Raw genomic sequence first — 24,011 nt, 5'->3', positions numbered from 1 at the left:
AGAGTGGAATGCAAGGGTATGAGAGATTTTTTCATGTACTCAGAACGAACACAAATCAGTACACGATGTGTCATAATATAAGCGTTTTTTCACTTGTATTATAACACATCACATATCAACTTGTGTTTCGAGTACATTGGAAAACCTCTCCTTAAGTACTGACGTTCGATCTATGAGTCATGTTCGCCGACCGATTTCATACACAAAAACTCTCTCACGACTTGCATCATGCCCTCTACCTACCTCCATCCTCCATGTTGCACTAACTTTGTCAGTATGGTCACATATCACCAATTGGTGTGGTCAAAGAAATAAACTAAGAATTATGTTCCCACAATAGAAAATTTAATTTAGTTCAAAGAGGTGTGAGAGGCTCGATGACTTGTGTGTGTTGGGGCCCAAAAATTTAACACACAGGCTCACTCACATTTCGAAGCCCAAAAGTAGGCATGCTTCATGTAAAACCTCATGGGTTAGCAGTCAACTATCTCTTCTTGAAGACAGCATCTCCAAACAAAAAACCCTTTTCTTTTGTTCGACCGCATCTTTTTTTATTTTTAAGGAAAACTAATAAAAAAATACTTGAAAACTTTGAGTTTTAACGATAAGGACAAAATAAAGGGTAAAGTAAATAGTATCATGATTGACTTTTTAGTGTAAAAATATAGTTTTCGTTAAAGTGAACAGTACCCGGAAACTTTTCGTTAAAGTCATTTCTTTTCTTTTTTTAACTGGTGAGCATGCTGTTTTGCCTCCCTTATTTTCTTGAGTATCAGTTTGTGCAGTCGAATGGTAAAGGAAATAAAAGTTATTATTTTTTGAGCAAATGAAAATAAAGGTTATGATGAGGAGGAGGCCAACGATACTTTTTCACCAGTCGAGACCTTTTTATGGCAACGTTTTCAATCCAATCTCGCTTCAGGCTGAATAAAGAATCATCTTCAAATATTCTTGACTTGGTCAAATACTTTTTATTCTTGAACGCCAAACGCATTGAGCTATTATTTGGCTTTTAACCCAAACAGTTTAGCTGAATGGAATTGTTCCACATCAGCTTTATCTCCAATAACCATATTGATTGACATGGTGTTTGCATCGGAGGTCGTGTTTCGGCCCTATTCGTCATTGAAACATTGCTCTGACAAATCATCTTTTGAGTTAAACTTCGAAGATGTTCTTCTAAGCCAACCAAATTTTTTGTCTCAGCCGAACGAATAGGTGGCCTAACTTCTTCTTCGGCCAAATAAACAATCTTCCTTGGCCGAGGCTTGATTAGAGCCGGAGTGAGAATTTTTCCCCCTGGCCATTTGGTCTAACCATTCTTTAAATGGAATTGAATTGTACCCAAGAACAAAAGGGAATTGATCTGTCTTCGTTAACCCATTGTTCTTGTAGGGTGCCAGGAATTGTCAGGTGAAAACATTGTCGAAAATAGCCGAATTTGGTACACCTCTGCCTTTGCAACAGATTCCAAATTTCGCTAAGATATTATCAATCAATCATTTTATGTTTTTAGGAAAACACTCGAACTGGATACCTAATTTGATATGATTAATTATCGAGAAACTCACATCAATCAGCAGAAACTAATTGTCGACGTTTACGTCCACGTCTCTTAAAATCAGCCTAAGATTTATTGTACAAGGATTGTTTTTCCAAGAGAACTTGTTAAAGAGAAGAACCAGATTCCAAAATTCCAAATCCGAAAACAATGACCATTGCTAGGGAATTTCTTTGTTGGTCTTCAATCAATGCATGTGTAAATGTTTACAAGTTACAAGTTAGAATTTAATTGGTGAGCTCAGATATTTAAGCCCTCACACTATATTTACCCTTCTTTTTTCATATAATATTCCATAAATCCACGCCAATAACGTATGTAACTGTTACAGAATTATTCGTTAATTGTCACATTAGCATCTGCCCATATATTGTCGTCATCATACCATTCGCCAAACACTTGTTTCAACATAAGCCATACAAAATATTTGACTTTCGTTGGTCATCCAGTAACTGTCGTTTATGAGATTTGAATTCAGTCTTTGAAGCATAAGCACAAACGGTAAGTTCTGCTAGTGTTTTGAGAAAACTTCATATGTGAACTTATACATGAGTTGTAACGTGCCACCTCTATAAAAAAAAAAAAAAAAAAAAGTTAACAAGATTTGTCACTTGAGTAATTCGAAACATGTTTCTGGCACTAACTCCATATAGTTTTCCATCCCATAAATCAATAGAAACAAAGAGTGAGGGTAAACATGCTTCCTTGCTGGCAAAGTGTGACGCTTATAGGGTTATATAATGTGACCTACCCGTTTCTAAGGCACATTGTATTGTACAACTACAAAACCCTCCCCAACAAGCTCTCACGTTGCAAGCTCATGAACCGTCAGAGAAACGTGCAGAGTCCGCGTTTGCACAGGCTCTCTCGACTCTAGATTTTTTTCAAAACATTTAAGATCATTCTGTACTAATCTCTTCCAACAGAAGACAGTTTTTCGATCACGTAAAGCGTTTAGAATGGGCTGTGTTTGCATGAAGCAGAGACTTGAATGTGAAAACTTAGCAGCAGTTCTTGCTTCTCAAACCTGCTGTAATTAAGCTTCTTCATTTAATTAAACTGACTTGTTAATTGGAATTTACTGTGTACATTTACATTCTTTGTTTTTTGCAGTTAAGGTAAATGAGGTTAAATCTTTGTACGAGTTGTTCAGGAAGTTGAGCAGTTCTATAGTTGATGATGGCCTTATAAGCAAAGTAATAAGCTTCATCTCTTCTATAAGTTAATTTACTCGTTGTAAGATTTTCATCCGGTGATTCAGTATCATTTTACGCGTCGTGTCCAGGAAGAGTTTCAGCTCGGATTGTTCAGGAACAGCAAAACACAAAGTCTGTTTGCAGATAGGGTGAGCTTCGTGGCCTCAGTTTTTCTAAATTCGGAATGCTGATCTTTTACTGCCAGTGAAAACACTCTGTTTGTTTTTGGGACAACTCATATTTGCATTGCTTAACCTAATAGGTCTTCCATATGTTTGACACGAAACGTGATGGGGTGATAGGATTCGAAGAGTTTGTTCGATGTCTGAGCGTGTTCCACCCGGAAGCACCCCAAGCAGAGAAGGCTGCATGTAAGAAACCCTGCAGATTTTGTTCTTTCTTTCTTTCATTTGAATGCATGTGGCAATGAGTATGAAAGATTGCATAAAAAAGTTGGCATATGATTTGGCAGTTGCATATCAGCTATATGATATATGGCAGACAGGCTTCATCGAACGCGAAGAGGTAAACAAAATGATTAAGTTTAATGAAATGATGAAAGCAAACACCTTGAGAAGACGTATCAAATCTTACTTCCAAGCATTTAATTGAATTAGTAGATGTATACAGATAAAGTACTAATCGTTTGAGGTACGTTATGAAAGGTGAAAGAAATGGTTCTCGCGCTTTTGAAAGAGTCGGACTTGATCCTGTCTGATGACATTGTTGAAGCGATAATTGATAAGGTAAGACATGCAAGATTTAAAAGGCTGCATGTAATCAGTTATCGAATAAGTTCATCTTTTGGTTTGAAACTCTATAGACATTTGAGGAAGCAGACTTAAAGGGAGACGGAAAGATTGATCTTGAAGAGTGGAATGAGCTCGTGAATGGCAATCCGTCCTTATTGAAGAACATGACAATTCCATACCTCAAGTATTTCCACCTTTGCCAATATCTAATTTTCTGTTTCATTACAATTCAAGTAAAACCTTACAACCATCAAAACGCTATGTCGAAGCTGATAGAATTTTTCATTCAATGCAGGGACATCACGACATCATTTCCTAGTTTCGTGATGAAAACAGACAATGAAGACGACAATAACATCTACCTCTAAATCGGATCCCATTGCATTACCAAAAGGAAAAACATATACAATGCACTTTTAGTAATGTCACTTGTATACTGAATTGTACGATTTAATGTTGTAAGCAGTTGATGCAGAAAGTATAGTACCAAAAATTTCGAGGAGCTTCTCTGTTTGATCTTTGTTTTATAGAGAGTACGGCCATTGCTGCAGCTTCTCCATCGAATCAATAGGAGCTCGATACTACCATATCCCTCAAGTTGATTGGATAGCACATTTTCGTGTGCAGGCCATTCCACACATTATGAGCTAGGATGGCATTGACCGCATCAGTTGGATGGAACTGATCCCACCAGACATGATTAGAAGCATCATTGCATGCCATATCCGGTGATAAACACATAACAAAACCCTTGTGCTCCCCCAACCCACAGCAAGCATCAGTAGTTTCATTGAAACCTGAACAAGATCATAAAATTCACACATCATTAGTATGCAGACTCCCTGCTAAGAATTTTTTCGGTAACTGATAGGAATTAACAAGTTTAGAAAACCTCTCACCGTAACACACAAAGTTCTTTATGATATCCATGGAACCTTCAAACACATCGCAGAAGATGCTGTTGGTAGCGGGAAGCTCTTCGCGGAGCTCCTCGATCATATACCTCATCACAAAGTTGAACTCCATTACCATGTTGTTTATCTCCTCAATACATTGTCCATCCTTCACTCCGTACTGAGATAAATAGTGAGGAGCACAGCCTATCGGTGCGAGCCCCATTACTACCACCTTCATCACATTTATGTTGTACAAGTTCTGCACCATCAAAATACACAGAAATCTCTGAGTAATCGGTAAAACTCCGAATTGGGAAACTAATTGAGCGTGATTAGAAAGATCACATTAATTTCCTGCCTCAATGTGGATGCTAAAAACTGATTGAAACCCCAGGGCAAGTACAGAATTTGAGACGAGATCAATTGTAGCTTGCTCCCCCAAACTTATTATAAACTGCTGATAGGTGTCTGTGAACTGCTGAACTTGCTGACTGAAGGAAACATGTTGACCCTGCGGGAAAAAACTACATCAACACTCGAATTAAGAAGCCTTAAATGCTACATTAAACATATTAAATGAAGAGATTATATTAAACATATAAACGCATGATTGGGGGGAAATGAAGTATGCTGCACTACCAATTCTGAGCCGCTGGTGAATATAATTCCTGCATCGGCAGACGCAAAATTCAATCCTTGAATCATCTCTTCCACTCTTCCGTTCTGTCCAAGATAACTTGGTACGAAAGGAAGCCCGAGACGGAGTGCTGATAGAAAGAGAAATCCAGAGAGAAAAACACTTATGAGAGAAAATCTTGATAGAAAATTTCATCAGAAAATTCCTTCACGAAATGAAAATTGGTGGACAAAAATCCTTAAATTTTTAGGAAAACCAATGAAAATAGCTTGAAAACTTTGAGTTTTAACAATAAGTACAAAATAAAGGGTAAAGTGAATAGTATTAGGATTAACTTTTTAGTGTAAAAATATGATTTTTTGTTAAAGTGAACAATATCAGAGTTTTTCGTTAAATTCCCTAAATTTTTAGATGTCTTCCATTTGGGGTTCCAAGAAAATCAAAAATGTTGTGATTGGCTCATAGTTTGAGTTGGCAACAATTTTGATAGTTTAGCTTTATGTGCTACAAGGAAATGGCTGTAGCAAAGTGTTGTCTTTGTGTTTGTTTGCACGTAAATATGTATGCTTTCTATGCATGAAAAATGTCTACTTTATGTTTTCATTTGCATTCTTCACGTGAAGGTGGCGTGTGGAATGATAAAGGAAAAGCAAGGTTTGCTTTTTACTTTGGAGACATAATCATCATGGAAGCCGTAATAGCTGGGGGATGAAAATGATGGCTTTTATTTAAATGCAAGGAATTGCTTGCATTGGATATAAAAGGAATGCTTTCCGAGTGTGAAAAAAAAGTAGGAGTGCATCCGGAAAACACAAAGGGAAAAGAAAATAGAGTGAGAGTGAGAAACTCTTGGGGAGAGTGAGGCTCTTGGAAAAATTCTGTGAGTGTAAAAGAGATTGGGGTTTGGGTTATGTCAATTTAACTCATGTATATTTTGTACTAGTTATTCTCATAGTGAAGAGCAATATCTCTCCGGGGACGTAGGCAGGTTTTTGCCGAACCTCGTAATTCTCTTGGTGTCTTTATTTCTTGTATTTTAAATTGTTCAACTGTGAGTTTATAAGTTGGTGAGATAACAGGCTAAAGTACAACAATTGGTATCAGAGCTTTGTTGGAAGCTTTGGTTCATCGAAGGTCCAGATTTGTTATTCACCATGATGACTACAAACATGTCATTTTCAGTTGAGAAGTTTAATGGGAAAGGCAGTTTTACTCTTTGGCAGATGAGAGTAAAGGATGAATTGACTCAACAAGGCTTGGCTAGAGCTTTGAAGGGAAAAGATGGGAAGCCTCAAGAAATGACAGATGACCAGTGGGAGGAGCTGGAGGCGCGTTGTGTTAGCACGATTCGACACTGTATAGCTGATAACATTATCAATAATGTTATGGATGAAGATTATGTGCCTGCACTTTGGGAGAAGTTGGAAAAACTCTATATTGCTAAGAGTTTGACCAACAAGTTACATCTGAAGCGGAAGCTGTACAAGCTGAAGATGGATGAAGGTGGGAATCTCATGGACCACATGAATGTGTTCAACGGATACTTGGATCAATTGAGGAAAGTTGATGTCAAGGTTGAGGAAGAAGATAAAGCCCTCTTACTTCTTACCTCATTCCCAGATTCGTATGAGAATCTTGTGACAACTTTACTGCATGGAAAAGATACAGTAAGTTTGGAGCAGGTGCAGGCTTCTTTGGTGTCTTATGATACTCAAAAGAAGAAGACCATTGTTGATGATGGGTACGAGACTGCATTAGCTGTTCAAGGTGGGAATGGTGGAAGAAAAATGAAAGGAGGCTTTGAGAGAGACAGTAGGTCCAAATCAAGCTCCGGAGGTAAGGGTCTACAATGCTACGCCTGTAAAGAATTCGGGCATAAAAAGATAAATTGTCCTTTGAGAAAAAGAAAGGATGATCTTGGTCCGAGTAGTAGCAATTTTGTGGCAGAAGACTTCGAGTATGCCCTCTAGGTACTCGAAGCAACACTTCTCTTGGTGATGTTTAGTCTCGAGTGTTGCAAGGGATTTGCAGCAGGTGGAGCTATGGGATTCACAGGTGATGAGATGGTCCTGAAGGAAGAGAAGTGTGGGGAATTTTGTCTGGCTCGATGGGTTGTTGCTGAAAACGGGTGCACTGACGAGTTTCCAAGTTGCAGACAATAAAGAGGGGAAAATCCTACAGGAGGAGACGAGGATGTGTCGAGATCCTGTCTGAAGCTAAATGGTGTTTTTTAGCTTGCAGCAGCTGCACATGCATTGGCAGTGACTGAATCGGAACAGGACCAACGAGGTTGATTCAGGGTGTGTATGCTGATACGTAAGGCCAATGAGCTTTGGTGATGGGTGCAATGATTTTTGCATGGTGTATTCGCCAAGGTGGAGATTGTTGTGATTGGCTCATAGTTTGAGTTGGCAACAATTTTGATAGTTTAGCTTTATGTGCTATAAGGAAATGGCTGTAGCAAAGTGTTGTATTTGTGTTTGTTTGCACGTAAATATGTATGCTTTCTATGCATGAAAAAGGTCTACTTTATGTTTTCATTTGCATTCTTCACGTGAAGGTGGCGTGTGGAATGATAAAGGAAAAGCAAGGTTTGCTTTTTACTTTGGAGACATAATCATCATGGAAGCCGTAATAGCTGGGGGATGAAAATGATGGCTTTTATTTAAATGCAAGGAATTGCTTGCATTGGATATAAAAGGAATGCTTTCCGAGTGTGAAAAAAAAGTAGGAGTGCATCCGGAAAACACAGAGGGAAAAGAAAATAGAGTGAGAGTGAGAAACTCTTGGGGAGAGTGAGGCTCTTGGAAAAATTATGTGAGTGTAAAAGAGATTGGGGTTTGGGTTATGTCAATTTAACTCATGTATATTTTGTACTAGTTATTCTCATAGTGAAGAGCAATATCTCTCCGGGGACGTAGGCAGGTTTTTGCCGAACCTCGTAATTCTCTTGGTGTCTTTATTTCTTGTATTTTAAATTGTTCAACTGTGAGTTTATAAGTTGTTGAGATAACAGGCTAAAGTACAACAAAAAAACTCCTCGCAGCCTCTGCATTTCTTAGAAGAAAAATACAATTAAATGAATCAAGAATTTAGAAAGAAAAAAAACAGATGAAAAAAACTAGAATTTAAGCAAGAAAATGGTTAAAGAAGCAACATTACCATGATAATCGACAGGGATTCTGCCATTGCAGAACCTCCCGGCGGGTTGGTGGGTATCGAAGTCTCGCCCGTAGGGGAGGCGGTCGGCACGGGCGAAGGTTCCGAGGAAGTTGTTGGTGCCACAGTGAGTCTCCGATGACAAAGAGCGCCGGGACGACGGGAGTCGTTGGGTTTGACTCGATTGAGGCTGTTGGGGTCGGAGGGAATGAAGAAGAAGAAGGTGAGAGAGTGGGTCCCATTGAATTGATGAGCTCTTGGGGATACGGAGGATAACACGGTTGTGTAGCGGCGGTGGAGAAGAGAACGCAGAGCAAAGCAACAAGAAGCTTGATCGCCATGGTTGTTGGTCGTTTGGACTGATTGATAGAGGAAGAATATGGGGTTTTGGCGGGTAAAAGGAGGGGGGGGGGGGGCAGTTACGGACTGCAAATTGCAATCTTGGCATTGGAGTTGAAAGCCACGGGCTCGTAAAATTTCATCACTGGCCCAAATATTTTTGTGGGCTTTTATCTTAGTACAATTCAATCAAATTTCGTAAATGACAAATTTAATATTAATATTTAATCTTCTGGCTCTCTTATTATGAATATATACTTTTGTATAAAAAATAACAAGTCATTTTCTTAACGTGAATTGGCCCAAATATTCATATCTTCTAGTATATGTAGCCCTGCTAAAAAATTTCATGTCAAGCGCATTTGCTTTTTGTCCTTGTCTCATTTTGTTATCATGAGCAGAAGGATGTGTATCAGTCTTGCTATCTATCAATGATTAAATTTATGATATCCACACTTTAAGCCAAGAACTTAACAAAATGTCTTAATATATTTCCGGGTGATGTTATTTGAAAACACAAAACAGACATTTTTTACACGCTTTATAATACAAATAGAGACAATATACAATAGTATGACCCACCTCTTATATAGTGTGTCAATAAGTATGTCAATATTTCGTGATCAAATAATTTTATTGTACTATTTTGTAAGGCTTAAGAGCAAGTTCACCCCTAAGGACTTTGCACCAGCACCTAGCATATTTATCCACTCAAGTGAACAGTAATAGACTGGAGTGAACAGTAATAGGCCAAGGCATCTCCACCCCTAAAAAAATACGTTGGCACCCAACGCATTTATTTGGTGTGTTTTTTTTTTAAGTTTATTTCGGATAAGATTTTTAACCAATTTCGGATAAAATTTCAAATAAACTTAAAAAAAATACACACTAAAATAAAATTACATACTCATCAAATAAGCTTAAAAAAAACACACTAAAATAAAATTACATAAACTCATCAAATAAATTAAGGATGAGCTTTTTGGTATTTTTTTTTCACACAAAAAGTATATGAAAGCTTTGGTAGAAGGTGTAGAAAATATTGAAATGTGGTGTAAGGTGGAAGATGAGGGTTAGGTATTTATAGAAAAAATAATAACTTTTTTAAAATTTTACTGTATTTTTTTAAAAAAAAAAATCTAACCAACTTGGGCTAGGTGCCAGGCTGTTTTGTGGGCTGGGGTGAATGGACAGGGTTCCAGCCTGTTTTTTGTGCTGAGTGCTGGCCTAATCCACCACCGGTGGACTTGCTCTAAAGAATTAATCAAGCCCTAAACTTATCATCATCTCATGAGTCGTGAGCATTGAAAGAACCATGTGTTCCCAAATTAAGGCTTCCAAGAAATGCCGCTTTTCTCCGACAAACTCGCGTCAAAGCGCGGTAAGAAGATGTGGTTGCTGATCGAGGCGATGTCAACACGTGTCCAACGGCAGCCGACCATAACGGTATTCCAATTTCCACCAACGGCCACTTCAGGAGGAGCGTCTCCCTTTCTGAGAAAGTCGGTCCCTCGCTTTCGCGCTAGTTTCCAGTGAGTAGGACTATCATGCAGTCGTCCTCATAAGCCTTCCCATGAGGTCTCCTCTTCTACCGTTGTATATCAACAGTTTCGTTCAAAACAAAATGACTTTATTTTTTTTTGAAGAAAAAATGATTATTAAATAACCCTTAACAATTAACGAGGCAATCTACTTATAACTCAAGCGGTTAAGATCATTTGTCTTACTTTCAAGGTCCGTATTTCAGTGCTCGACTCTTTCGATATCAATTTGGTGAGGAGGTTGATCATGGTGTTGCAATGATGCTTCTGTTCTGAAGAGGATTCAGATATGGAGTGTAGGGTTGTGTGGCACATGAAGAGCCATGATGTAGTGCTATCAGACGGCTCAGAAAGCACGATAGTCCTACAATCTCCTTCAATTATTTTTGTTCGTGATCATCGAAATAATGCAACCACTACAATTAACTTTGCCCAAAATAAATTTAAAGAGCATAAAAAGTTGTACATATAAAGCTTTTCGTTGCATATATGACAGATAATGTTGTTCTACGATTAAAGGTAGAAAAGTTTGCACAAGAAACTGAACAAATCGCTGTACATCTTTTGATGAAAATTGTGAACCGTTCAAATAACGGTGATGCTTTCCACACAATTATTTTTACTTTTCATACATTTTTCTTAATTTTTGACCGTCGGATCAAATTAATTGAAGAATATCAATGAACAAAAATAACATGTATGTGAAAAATAAAAAGAAATGTGTGAATAGCACAACCTTCGAAAGAATTACACTTAAAACACATAGTATGTGTGTTTTTACAATCTACAACCTAAAAAAATCCAATAGAAAGAAGATATTATTGACACTTTAAGACGGTCATATTTCATTTATCAAAATGCAATTTTTTCCCTTATATTTTACAATTCATGAATATATATATATATATGTGTGTGTGTGTGTGGCTTTCTAAAGTGTTAAAAATGATTCTTCAATATAATGTATGCTTTTAATATATATTTTAGAGTGCGCTTATAAGAGATATTTTAACGTTTTATGAAATTTAATTTAAATTTTTTAGGAATGCATTACAAAAATTAAATATGGACTTGAAGCAAATTTATAGTGTTTTAGTAATATCTTTGTCGGAATTTGATCCGTTTCTGCAATACTTATCTCAATGCAGGCATAGAATAATACTAAAATTGTGTTAGAATCACATGTATACACACTAGGTGATCTTATAAAATCATTAACTTGCACCCTGCACATCAAAATGATAACAAATGTAGCTTAAAGCCATCCCAATATTCTTATAGAAATTGGATCCCATGTTCAATGTACTCTCTACCAATTCTTTCGAGGAACCCTACCATCGATCTTTAAACTTTACAAGCATATATATAAAGGCCAGATGAAATGAATCAATGCTTAAGCTAACACATCACTAAGTAAGCAAAATTAACTTGAAATTATCATTACTTTTCTAACAATTTGTATTTTATTATATTTTATATTTAGGATTCCAACTTAACAAATGGCTTCAAATATTTGTAAAATATGAGACAGAAAGATACGATTTGATAAAAAACGAAAAGAGTGGTGACTACTTTGGAAGATATGCAGTAAAGATTGGGGACCCTTCTCGGGTGGACCGGCGATCGGGTTGGTTCTTGGACCCAAAACCTTAATTAGCATAATTAAACAAATAATTAAGAAACGAAGGGGGACATGTGAAATTTGGTACTTTGAATAAACAAGTATAAAATCCTACTAATCTTTGTGCTAAGCTAGCTAGAGACAAATTGGTATACTTTAGCTTTATTGTGATGACAAATACACGTGTGTGGACAGTGCACATGTGGACTAATTATAGAGAAACCGACCACTTAATTTCAAATTATATGCTGGAGCAAATGTATATGGCCTCTTAAAAGAAGAACTGTCTGTTGTAGGTCTATTTGATTAAGCGATCTAGGGTTAGAGAGAGAGAAGGGTGCGGCGAGCTTTAGGGAGAAGAGAAATTGATTTAATTGTGATGTGTGTTTGATTCGCCCCATTGTGACTTTATTTATAGTAGTAGGAAGGGTAAAACCTTTCCCTTTAGGATTACAACATTTAATAGGTAATCTAAATCCTAATAGGAATATAAGATACATTCCCAGATTCCCTAGCATTTACACAATCACATTCATATTCTAAATATGACTGCAACACTCCCCTTTGAGTGTGTAAATACTCAACAAACTGTCGTATCAGATCTTCAGCAGATAAGGTATAATAGTTGATGAAGTCATCGGCACAACGGATGATCGCGAGTCTCAAATTTACTTTGAAGTATGCATTTGTAAAAACTCACAAAAACCTTGCTATGGTAAAACCCAAGGGATGGGGAAAACCCATAGACTAAGGAGAAAAGTAAGAAAATATGCATAATGTCTAAAACACTCGTCAAACTGGACGAAGGTAGTGAACTCATCGGAGTATGATCATCCCAGGATGGGTGACTCATTAAAACCTTGTTAGGTAGCAAAAATTCAGTGGCAAAAATGCTCTTAATCGTAGGAAAAATAGTACATTAAGATCATATGAGTATGCTTCTATATACTCCCTCTGAGTTAGACATAACTTCTAAATAAGAGAACTACAAGCGATTCAACTCAGATAATTTACGCATACCGATTCCTTGGACGAGCTTCTGAAATGTAGACTTGGGCAATGACTTGGTAAAGATCGGCTGGGTTGTCCTGGGAATGGATTTGTTTGACTTCAATGTTCTGATGCTGCTGCTGCTGGTATGAGTAAAAGAATTTTGGTGCTATATGCTTGGTGTTGTCTTTCTTGATGTATCCCTTCTTCAGCTGCTCGATACATGCTGCATTGTCTTCAAAGATCGTCGTAGGAAGGTCAACGACTGATGTAAGACCACTAGTGCTTCGAATATGTTCCATAACTTCTCTCAACCAAAAGCACTCACGTGATGCTTCATATAGGGCGATAATCTCAGCATAGTTAGACGAAGTCGCAACTAGCGTTTGCTTGGTAGACCTCCAAGATATAGCGGTGTCTTCAACGGTAAAGACATAACCCGTTTAAGAACGTGCTCTATGTGGGTCAGACAGATATCCAGCATCTGCATAACCAACAAGGCGAGAATCAATCAGAGGGTCATAGGGGGCGGCAACACTTGGAGATTCACGGGTATAGAACAAGCCCAAATTCGTAGTACCTTTGAGGTAGCGGAAAATGTCTTTAACACCATTCCAGTGCCTGCGTGTGGGCGCATTGCTGTATCTAGCCAATAGATTCACAGCGAATGAAATGTCAAGTCTAGTGCACTGAGCTAAGTACAATAAAGCCCCAATTGCACTTAGGTAAGGAACTTCGGGTTCCAAAATCTCTTCCTCATCCTCCTTTGGACGAAAGGGATCTCGTTTAGCATCTAGAGTCCGAACGACCATGGGTGTACTCGAAGGCTTCGTTTTATCCTTATTAAAACGTCGTAACACCTTTTGGGTGTAGTTCGATTGATGTGCTAAGATTCCATCTGAACAATGCTCGATTTCGAGGTCGATACAGTATCGAGTTTTCCCAAGATCCTTCATCTCAAATTTCGATTTCAAGTGTGTAGCAATTTCCTCAAGCTTTGCGGGAGTCCCAATGAGGTTCATGTCATCGACATAAACTGCAACGATTGCAAATCTAGAATGTGACTTCTTTATGAACACGCATAGGCATAGTTCGTTGTTCACATAATCCTGACTTGTCAAATATTCACTCATACGGTTATACCACATCCCCCCGGATTGTTTTAATCTGTAGAGTGACCTCCTCAACCTAATTGAAAGAGTGTTCCGTGGTCTAGAACTATTTAAGCCAGTCAATAGAAGTCTTTCTGGAACTTTCATATAAATTTTCGTATCTAGATCCCTATAGAGATACACGATTAACACGTTCATAAGCTGCATATTCAGTTTTTTGGAAACTACCAAACTGATTAGGTAGCGAAACGTTATAACGTCCATTACGGGGGAATACGTCTCCTCGTAAGCAATCTCTGGGTGCTAAGAGAAGCCTTGCGCTACGAGGTGTGCTTTGTATCGCACTATTTCATTCTTCTCATTACGCTTCCTCACGAAAACCCACTTGTAGCCAAAGGGCTTCACGCGTGGTAGTGTAGGAATGATAGGTCCAAATACCTTATGTTGATGCACAAAATCAGCGAGGACTTTGGTACAACAGAAAATATTAAGTTTGTAACCTTTGCTAGATTGCTCCGGTCACTAGTGTGGATAAGTATGTAAATGGATAGAGACAGGGAAGCAAACACAAGATGTACGTGGTTCACCCAGATTGGCTACGTCCACGGAGTAGAGGAGTTCTCATTAATTGTGAAGGGTTTACACAAGTACATAGGTTCAAGCTCTCATTTAGTGAGTACAAGTGAATGATTTAGTACAAATGACATTAGGAAATATTGTGAGAGAATGATTTCTATTTATAGAAGAGAGTTTTTAGTTTCATTCTGACATTAACACGTGTCGTGTTGTGATTAGCTTCTGATGTTGACACGTGTCGCGCTATGATTGGCTTCTGATGTCGACATGTGTTGTGCTATGATTGGCCTCCTGGTTAGAGGGAAACTCTTCTAGGTCCTCGATGGTATAACGTTGACCGGTGCTCAGTAGTTTCGGGATTGGTTAAGTATGGTACAAACAGTGCTCCCCTAAGTTCCCGAGTGAGGGAAGCTCCTCGGTTGGGGACTTGCAAGATCAAAGCCATTGAGTAATCACGAAACTTCTAAGTACTGAAGTATGGTATCATTTTCACTTGCCTTATCTGTTTCATATGTAGATGTGGCATCTTCTCTGGAAGTATTTTTCCTCCATCTAGGGGTGGTATCTTTAACCGATGAAGATGCACAAGGTAATGTATCAATTTCACTTGAAGCTTACTTGTAGTTTCGGGCTTGGTCAAGTGCAATACAAACCCTATAGTAGGAGTCCCCCAAGTCACCGAGTTAGGAGATTTTTCGAATGAGGTAACAGACAAGGTAAGCAATCAGACTTCCAAGCAAGCAACCTGGATTGGAGGTTCGACTTCGGCTTCCGGTTGATTGTTCTCTTTCTCCTTGTGTCGTAAATAGCACCAAGGATAAGGAGAAGCAAATGGAGAAGAGATGATATGAGATACTTTTGCTTTTGAAGAAGTAACTTTCCACAGGCTTATTCTTGAACTGGGCTGGAGGGTTTTCTGGTTCCCTCCAGAGTATAAGGCCGACTTAAGAATTTGAGGGTCAAAACAAGTCCATCAAATCTAGAGTACATTCGACCCTGATGATATGGGATACTTTTGATGTTGACAAAGTAGTGGATGTATCAGCACGTGTTCTGTTATGCTTATCTCCACATGCTTCCTTGTATCCTTCTCACTTGCTCTATCTGTTCCTCAGGCAGATGTGGTATCTTCTCTGAAAGCATAAGATGTTGAAGATGAGTACTCGAGAGCAATGTCAGGTAAGTAATCAGGCAAGGGGTTCCAAGCAGTCAGTTCCTGACTAGAAGCTTGATTCCAAGTGCTGACTGACTGCTCCCTTTCTCCTTGTCTTGCAAGTAAGAACAAGGCCAAAGGAAAAGATAAGGAAAAAGCATGATATGAGATACTCTTGCTTTTAACCCTGATGATATGAGATACTCTTGCTCTGGTGTGGCTTGTTTGTAGAGGTATTATCGGGAGAAAAAGAAGCTGAGTATTTCGAGAGACTCTGCTGAAAGTGCCCTCTCGGATGTGAAGAAAAGTTGAGCATTTTTTTTATTTGCAGGTTTGCCTGGCTGTGGAGGATAGAGGTCGACATATATAGGAGTATTCCTAACAACAAGTAGTAGTGCTATTCCTTTACCCTTCTTGGTCGTAGCAATGTAGTTGGAGCTGCAAGCTTCACGTGTTTTAACTTTGTCAGAACACTTTGAAAAAGTGGTATGTGGTATCTGGAAAACTGATGTTGCGTGTGAAGATTGCAGACAAGCTTTATCCAAGGAAATCTGGCTATCAAAGTTCAAATAACGATGCCTCTTCGGTTTTCAAACAAGCAATCCTGTTGGGGATCTGGCTCTCGAGATTCGGAGAGCGGTGCATCTTCAATTTTTGAGAAAGCAATCCTATTGAGAGTCTGGCTCTTAAGATTCGGAGAGCGGTGCCTCTTCGATTTTTGAGAAAGTAATCCTGTTGGGAGTATGGCTCTCGAGATTCGGAGGGCGGTGCCTCTTCGATTTTTGAGCAAGTAATAATGATATTCCTTTACCCTTATTGGTCATAGCAATGTAGTGGGAGCTGCAAGTTTCACATGTTTTAACTTTGTCAGAGTGCTTTGAAAAAATGGTCTGTGGCATCTGGAAAGCTGATGGTGCGTGTGAAGATTGCAGACAAGCTTTATCCAAGGAAATCTGGCTCTTGAAGTTCAGAGAGCGGTGCTTCTTCGGTTTTCGAACAAGCAATCCTGTCAGGGATCTGGCTCTTGAGATTCAAAGAACGGTGCCTCTTCGATTTTTGAGAAAGCAATCCTGTTGGGAGTCTGACTCTTGAGATTCGGAAAGCCGTGTCCCTTTGATTTTTTAGAAAGTAATCATGTTGGGAGTCTGGCTCTCGAGATTCAGAGAGTGGTTCCTCTTCGATTTTTAAGCAAGCAATCTTGTTGAGAGTGTTTTCTCGAATGTGAGTAAAGGTTGGGCATTTTTGCCAGTTTGCCTTGCCACGGAGCACAGAGGTTGACACACATTGGGACTTTCTAGTTATCAAGCAGTGGTGCTGTTCCTTTACCCTTGTAAGTAATAGTAGGGTAGCTGGACCTTCAAAATTTATGTGTCTAAACTTTGTCAGAGATCTTTGGCAAAGTTATTTGTGGTACCCGAGAAGCTGATGTTGCATATGGAAACTGGTGCCTCTTCGAAATCCGGAAAGTGGTGCTTCTTCGGAATCCGGAGATTGGCACCTCTTCGATTTTTTAACCAACGGCCCTATTGCCCTTTCTTTTATAAGGGCACCAATTGTGTGCAAGGAGTACATTCAGAGAGTTATTGCTTGTAGGAATTTTCCTTTTACTTCAGAGATTTATTGCACCTCATTTCTCCTTCATCATTTCTGAGAATGTTTGGCCCATCCGACCGTCGTTTTGACTTGAACTTTGGTGAAGAGGCAACCATGCCTTCTCAAGACAACATATGACGCCCATCATTCTTATCCCCTACTGGTTCTCTTACCGTTGTGGACTCTGTGATGAAGAATAATATGACCGCTGTGGTGGTAGCCAGGAACCTTCTCACTCCCAAAGATAACAAACTACTTTCCAAACGGTCTAATGAGTTGGCTGTTAAGGATTCTCCGGCTCTCGGTGTTCAGTGTGCAGGTTCTGTGTCTAATATGGCCCAACGTCTATTTGCTCGAACCCGCCAAGTTGAATCATTGGCGGCTAAAGTGATAAGTCTCAAACAGGATATCAGAGGGCTCAAACATGAGAATAAACAGTTGCACAGGCTTGCACATGACTATGCTACAAACATGAAGAGGAAGCTTGACCAGCTGCAGGAATCTGATGGTCAGATTTTGCTTGATCATTAGAGGTTTGTGGGTTTGTTCCAAAGGCATTTATTGCCTTCGTCTTCTAGGGCTGTACCGCGTAAGGAAGCTCCAAATGATCAACCTTCGGTGCCTCCTCCTTCTGGGGTTCTGCCCAGTACTGAGGCTCCGAATGATCACCCTTCGGTGCCTACTCTTTCTGGGGCTCTGCCGACTGCTGAGACTTCTCATGAGCAACCTTTGTGAAGGCTCCCTCTTGTTTGTTTATTTTGATTCATGTATATGTACATATTTGTAACTTATCAGAGATATCAATAAACAAGCTTTGCTTCATTTCAACGTATTGTGTTAAATACACCAAGGCCTTCTTCACTAAGTTCTTTGAATTTTTTCTTTTGTTGAAGCTTGTATGTTGAAGCTTTGAGAGTGAAGCATGTATGTTGAGGTTTTGTGAGTGAAGCATATAGGTTGAGGTAGTGCTCCCTTAATTTCCCGAGTGAGGAAAACTTCTCGTTTGGAAACTTGAAAAATCCAAGTCACTGAGTGGTCGTGAGACTTCCGAGTATCAAAGTGCAGTAGCATATGGTAGGAGTCCCCCCAAGTCTCCGATCGAGGGAGTTGACGAATAAGGCACTTCCTTTCTAAGTGATAGCCCAAAACTCCTTCTTCATATATATTTGTTATGAAAGTTGTTAGGCCTAAAGAATATGAGGCCTAGGCAATTTTTTTATTTTTTTCAAAAAAAAATTTTTCGATTTTTTTTTTTCATTTTTTCATTTTCGAATTTTTGAATTTTTGAATTTCCGAAAAAAAAAAAAATATATATATATATATATATATATATATATATATTTTTTTAAAGCTTTGTAGGTGAAGCTTTGAGGTTGAAGCTTTGTTGGGCACCATGAATTGATTTTGCTTCACACTATCTTGATCAAGATAGTGTGAAGCTTTTGTAGGTGAAGCTTTTGTGTTGAAGCTTTGTGGGTGAAGCTTTTGTGGGTGAAGCTTTTGTGGGTCAAGCTTTTGTGGGTCAAGTTTTTATGGGTCAAGCTTTTGTGGGTGAAGCTTTTGTGGGTGAAGCTTTTGAGAGTGAAGCTTTTGTAGGTGAAGCTTTTGTGGGTGAAGCTTTTGTAGGTGAAGCTTTTGTGGGTCAAGCTTTTATGGGTCAAGTTTTTGTGGGTGAAGCTTTTGTGTTGAAGCTTTTGTGGGTGAAGTTTTTGTGTTGAAGCTTTGTGGGTGAAGCTTTTGTGTTGAAGCTTTTGTAGGTGAAGCTTTGGAGTTGAAGCTTTGTAGGTGAAGCTTTGGAGTTGAAGCTTTGTAGGTGAAGCTTTGATGTTGAAGTTTTGTTGGGCATCATGAATTGATTTTGCTTCACACTATCTTGAGCAAGATAGTGTGAAGCTTTGGTAGGTGAAGCTTTTGTGTTAAAGCTTTGTAGGTGAAGCTTTTGTGGGTGAAGCTTGTGTGGGTCAAGCTTTGGAGTTGAAGCTTTTGTTGGGTACCATGAATTGATTTTGCTTCACACTATCTTGATCAAGATAATGTGAAGCTTTTGAGAATTTATAGTTGTCCTCCATTGATGAAGCTTTTGTTGGTGAAGCTTTGGACCTCGTATTTAGGGCCTCATATTTAGACCTCGTATAAATACTCGGGGGACTTAAATGTAATTATGTAATTATTTAGTTGTCCTAAACCCTAAACCCTAACTGTTTATACCATATTTAGGGCATCGTATTTAGACCTCGTATAAATACTCGGGAGACTTAAATGTAATTATGTAATAAAGGAAGGGGTGAATATGTAATAAGTGAGGAGTCCTTATTCTATAAAAGGACCCCTCACCCTCACAATTGGGAGAGGCTCATTCTCACCCTCAGAGGCTAATTCCTAGGCCTCTCACCCCCTCTCAAAGCTCTCACATTACAGAGCTCATCCTCTCTCTCACTCAGATAAATACATATTCAGTGTGGACGTAGCCCAAACCTTGGGGTGAACCACGATACATCTTGTGCTATTTACATTACTTGTAGATTCACGGTCGGATTTACATTGTTCCAAGACTTCTGGTTTTGTGCATCAACATTTGGCGTCGTCTGTGGGAAACGACACGAAAAGCTATGTCGGTTCTCTCTTAATTTTTCACCTCCACTGTGAATCTGCAAAATCACAAAAACCCAGAAAAACAGCTTCGCCATAGTTCGTCTTGAAAACCCAGAAAAAAAAAAAAAAAAAACCTACTATGTGTCTGCGTTCTTTTATTTTGGGGGTAATCTACTTTGTATATTTCAATCACACAAAAAAACAAGAAAAACAGCTTCGCCATAGTTCGTCTTGTTCATCGCATTATATGCTTCCTGGAAAGAGAGAAGTAGTGGGTGGAGAGGTTGTAGTAAAGGAAGCCATGGAATCTCTGATTGCATCTCTTTGCAGCTGAAACAACAAGAAAATCCCTCATCCTCATATACTCCACTCACATCCCTCTCTGGCACGAGCCGCATTCTGGGTTTGCTTCTATTGCTCTTCTGGAGACGTCTTTGTTGAAGAACACCAACAAACCCAGGTGAATTCCACAGGGAATATCTGACCTTGACAGACACATCCCGGAAAGGATTTTTCCGTCGATTCCTCCACCGCCAGTCGGCATCGAAGCTCCTGGAATTCCTGACCGTTCTCGGAAATCCTGACCGTTCCAGTTGGGAAGAAGCTCCAGGAAAAGCTGAGGGGCATCAACGTTAGCGGTGATCAGCTTCGTCTCGACGGTATCAACCCTCTTGGTGACTATAACTCTTGTTGGGCATAAGTGTTCCCCTAGTTGAGTTGTTAAGCTTGAGGGTTTTTTATTATTTGTGAATGCTAGGAGTTCACATGTACAAGTTGTACCACTCGTCTTCTAGTAGGTGGAATGAATGGTGAGTTGCTTTCATCACTTGGTTGGTGGTACGAAGGTGAGTTCCTTCATCACATTTCATCACCTGGTTGGTGGCATGAATATCAAGTTGCCAAATGATATTAGAGTACGGGTTATACATTTCATCATCTGGTTTGTGGCATGAAGGAGAGTACGGGTTATACATTTCATCACCTAGTTGGTGGTATGAAGATGAGTTCCTTCTTCACCTGGTTGGTGGCATGAGTGGCAAGTTGCCAAATGATATTAGAGTACGGGTTGTACATTTCATCACTTGGTTGGTGGCATGAAGATGAGTTCATTTTTCACCTGGTTGAGGGCATGAGTGGTAAGTTGCCAAATGATATTAGAGTACGGGTTGTACATTTCATCACCTGGTTGGTAGCACGAAGGAGAGTACGGGTTGTACATTTCATTACCTGGTTGGTGGCATGAATGGCAAGTTGCCAAATGATACTAGAGTACGGGTTATACATTTCATCACCTGGTTGGTGGCATGAAGGAGAGTACGGGTTGTACATTTCATCACCTGGTTGGTGGCATGAAGATGAGTTCCTTCTTCACCTGGTTGATGGCATAAGTGGCAAGTTGCCAAATGATATTAGAGTACGGGTTGTACATTTCATCACCTGGTTTGTGGCATGAAGGAGAGTACAGATTGTACATTTCATCATATGGTTGGTGGCATGAAGATGAGTTCCTTCTTTACATTTCACCACCTGGTTGGTAAAAATAAGGGCAAGGTGTCGAGGCACATTGTAGCAAGTGGGTGTCTTTACACTCCTCCCTTTCATCTGCCTCTCATTCTCTGGAGTCCTCAACCCACCACCGCTCATGGTGCTCATTGACGACCACTATCTCCAGTCCTCTCACTTCATCTTCTTCCACTCCCACATCTCTCTCGGCTTTGATCTCGACTTCAAGCTTGCCGAAGACCCCAAACTTTTGAAACATGCACCCTTCATTCTCTCCTCTGCAACCCACAGCAATCCAACCATGGTAACCAAGCAACACTGGTAACGACAAAAGAGAAATTTCTCATTTTCCCATTCTTAACCAGCAACCATGTCCGCTGAAATCGAGCCGAAGACGAATAATCGAAGTCCAAACCGCCTCTGCTCCTACAGCCTAGCACCATCTTCAAGCCCAGCAAAACGTAGCATCAATCCCGCGCCCACCACCGCTGCCGAGTCTTTTATATCGTTTGATTTGAAGGTTAGACAATTAGAGTTTAGGGTTTGCTAGACTTTGCCATAGAAGGAGGCACAAAGCCATAGAGGATGGTCGTTGGTGGATGGAGTCAACGATGAAGATGAAAGAATGGAGGGTGGGTACGAGTTGCAGAGGAGAGAATGGTGGGTGGGGTTGCAGATAAGAGAATGGAGAAAAGGGGTGGATGGGGAAGAATGGGTAGGTCACCCATTTAAAAAAAAGGGTAAATTACATAAAGCTACCTCAACTATTGGGTCAGTCACAGTTTATACCTCATCTAAAAAAAAATTCAATGTCATACCTCATCTATGAATTTGTTACAATTTCATACATTTTGTCAATTTGTCTGTCGATTCTTCCATTAAATAATGACATGGCTTGAGACAGGGCCCACTATCTATTAAAAAATTATTAAAATATTAAAAATTAATATTTTATTTTAAAACTAAAATAAACAATGTAGAACTTCATCTTCATCACCGACATTCCTCACCGCCGAATCCCAGATCAACAACCAAAACCATTTTCCAACTTGCCCAATACATTCAGAACTTCAAAATCATCGCGACTTAGTGCCGCCAAGTTGTTCTTCAACGGAGATCTGACCCAAAAAGCTCTCAACCCACCTAAAAGCCCTACATTTTGGGTCCGTTTGGATCTCGAGACGGAAATTGGGGAAGACGGGGCGGATCTGGTCGGGTTCGAGCGAGGGAGAGATTTGAGGTTATAAGAAAAGTCGTTGCGGTAGAGGACGAGATTTATGTATGCTCTGTAAAACGAACCCTTGGAGTGGGAATAGAGCAATGAGATGGGTTACCAGAATGTCACATCCCGGCCTGGGTCCATTACATCCCGGGCCCGTTCCACCACCGTAGCACGATATTGTCCACTTTGGGCTTACCATTCCCTCAATGGTTTTGTTTTTGGGAACTCACGAGCAACTTCCCAGTGGGTCACCCATCTTGAGAGTGTTCTGGCCTCCTTCTCGCTTAACTTTAGAGTTCCTACGGAACTCGAAGCCAGTGAGCTCCCAAAAGGCCTTGTGCTAAGTAGGGATGGGAATATACATATAAGGCTTACATGATCCACTCCCCTTGGCGATGTGGGATGTAACAATCCACCCCCCTTGGGGGCCTGACGTCCTCATCGGTACATTTCCGACCAAGGATTGGCTCTAATAGCAATTTTTCACATCCCGACCCTGGGTCCACCACATCCCAGGCCCATTCCACCACCGTAGCACGATATTGTCCGCTTTAGGCTTACCATTCCCTCATGGTTTTGTTTCTGGGAACTCACACGAGAACTTCCCAGTGGGTCACCCATCTTGAGATTACTCTCGCGCAAACTTGCTTAACTTTGGAGTTCTAACGGAACCCGAAGCCAGTGAGTTCCCAAAAGGCCTCGTCCTAGGTAGGGATGAGAATATACATATAAGGATCACTTCCCTGGGCGATGTGGGATCTTACAATCCACCCCCCTTAAGGGCCCGATGTCCTCGTCGGCACACTTCCGGCCAAGGATTGGCTCTAATACCATTTGTCACATCTCGGCCCGAGTCCACCACATCGCGGGCTCGTTACACCACCGTAGCACGATATTGTCCACTTTGAGCTTACCATTCCCTCACGGTTTTGTTTTTGGGAACTCACGAGCAATTTCGAAGTGGGTCTCCTATCCTGAGAGTGTTCTGGCCTCATTCTCGCTTAATTTCGGAGTTCCTACGGAACCTGAAGCCAGTGAGCTCCCAAAAAGCCTTATGCTAGGTAAGGATGGGAATATACATATAAGGCTTACAGGATCCACTCCCCTGGGCGATGTGGGATGTAACAATCCATCCCCCCTAGGGGCTCGACGTCCTCGTCGGCACACTTTCGGCCATGGATTGGCTCTGATACCATTTGTCACATCCCTGCCTGGGTCCACCACATCCCGGGCCCGTTCCACCACCGTAGCACGATATTGTCTGCTTTAGGCTTACCATTCCCTCACGGTTTTATTTTTAAGAACTCACAAGCAACTCCTGAGAGTGTTTTGGCCTCCTTCTCGCTTAACTTCGAAGTTCCTACAAACCCCGAAGCCAGTGAGCTCCCAAAAGGCCTTGTGCCAGGTAGGGATGGGAATACACATATAAGGTTTACAAGATCCACTCCCCTGGGCAATGTGGGATGTATTGGCATGGTCAGGGCCCAAAGCGGACAATATCGTGCTACGGTGGTGGAGCGGGCTCCGGAAGTGATATGTCCCGGGTCGGAATGTGACAAATTAGTATCAAA

General features: G+C 40.2%; 2 protein-coding genes across 3 annotated transcripts; one reads left to right on the top strand and one right to left on the bottom strand.

The window, feature by feature from the left end:
- The first annotated feature begins 2,327 nt into the window (after nucleotides 1-2,327).
- On the top strand, nucleotides 2,328-4,011 carry LOC103404551 (calcineurin B-like protein 7). Of its 2 annotated transcripts, XM_008343483.4 has the most exons (8): nucleotides 2,328-2,593; nucleotides 2,675-2,757; nucleotides 2,847-2,906; nucleotides 3,020-3,128; nucleotides 3,230-3,282; nucleotides 3,423-3,503; nucleotides 3,581-3,693; nucleotides 3,805-4,011. In XM_008343483.4, the coding sequence occupies exons 1-8, from the start codon at nucleotides 2,521-2,523 to the stop codon at nucleotides 3,875-3,877; spliced, it is 645 nt and encodes a 214-aa protein (XP_008341705.1). In that variant the 5' UTR covers nucleotides 2,328-2,520; the 3' UTR covers nucleotides 3,878-4,011. The 2 variants fall into 2 exon arrangements, with proteins under 2 accessions (XP_008341705.1, XP_028949021.1); XM_029093188.2 differs by having other exon boundaries at nucleotides 2,380-2,593; nucleotides 3,581-4,011.
- Nucleotides 3,705-8,578, bottom strand: LOC103404813 (GDSL esterase/lipase 7). The gene is given in 7 exon segments (XM_029093187.2): nucleotides 3,705-4,306; nucleotides 4,409-4,664; nucleotides 4,751-4,811; nucleotides 4,813-4,916; nucleotides 5,045-5,172; nucleotides 8,205-8,329; nucleotides 8,331-8,578. Coding segments are annotated over 7 exon segments (1,119 nt in total). The 5' UTR covers nucleotides 8,543-8,578; the 3' UTR covers nucleotides 3,705-4,073.
- Between the last annotated feature and the right edge of the window lie 15,433 nt (nucleotides 8,579-24,011).

The sequence above is a fragment of the Malus domestica genome, chromosome 14 (genome assembly GCF_042453785.1).
Source record: "Malus domestica chromosome 14, GDT2T_hap1".
NCBI classification, from domain to species: Eukaryota; Viridiplantae; Streptophyta; class Magnoliopsida; order Rosales; family Rosaceae; genus Malus; species Malus domestica.
Note: the sequence above shows the minus strand (reverse complement) of the source record. Positions and strands in the feature narration are given on the sequence as shown.

Coding starts and splice junctions, on each gene's coding strand:
- LOC103404551 (XM_029093188.2), top strand. CDS start 2,521: ATGGGCTGTGTTTGCATGAAGCAGAGACTTGAATGTGAAAACTTAGCA. Junction 2,594..2,674: donor TCTTGCTTCTCAAACCTGCT/GTAATTAAGCTT, acceptor TGTTTTTTGCAG/TTAAGGTAAATGAGGTTAAA. Junction 2,758..2,846: donor ATGATGGCCTTATAAGCAAA/GTAATAAGCTTC, acceptor CGTCGTGTCCAG/GAAGAGTTTCAGCTCGGATT.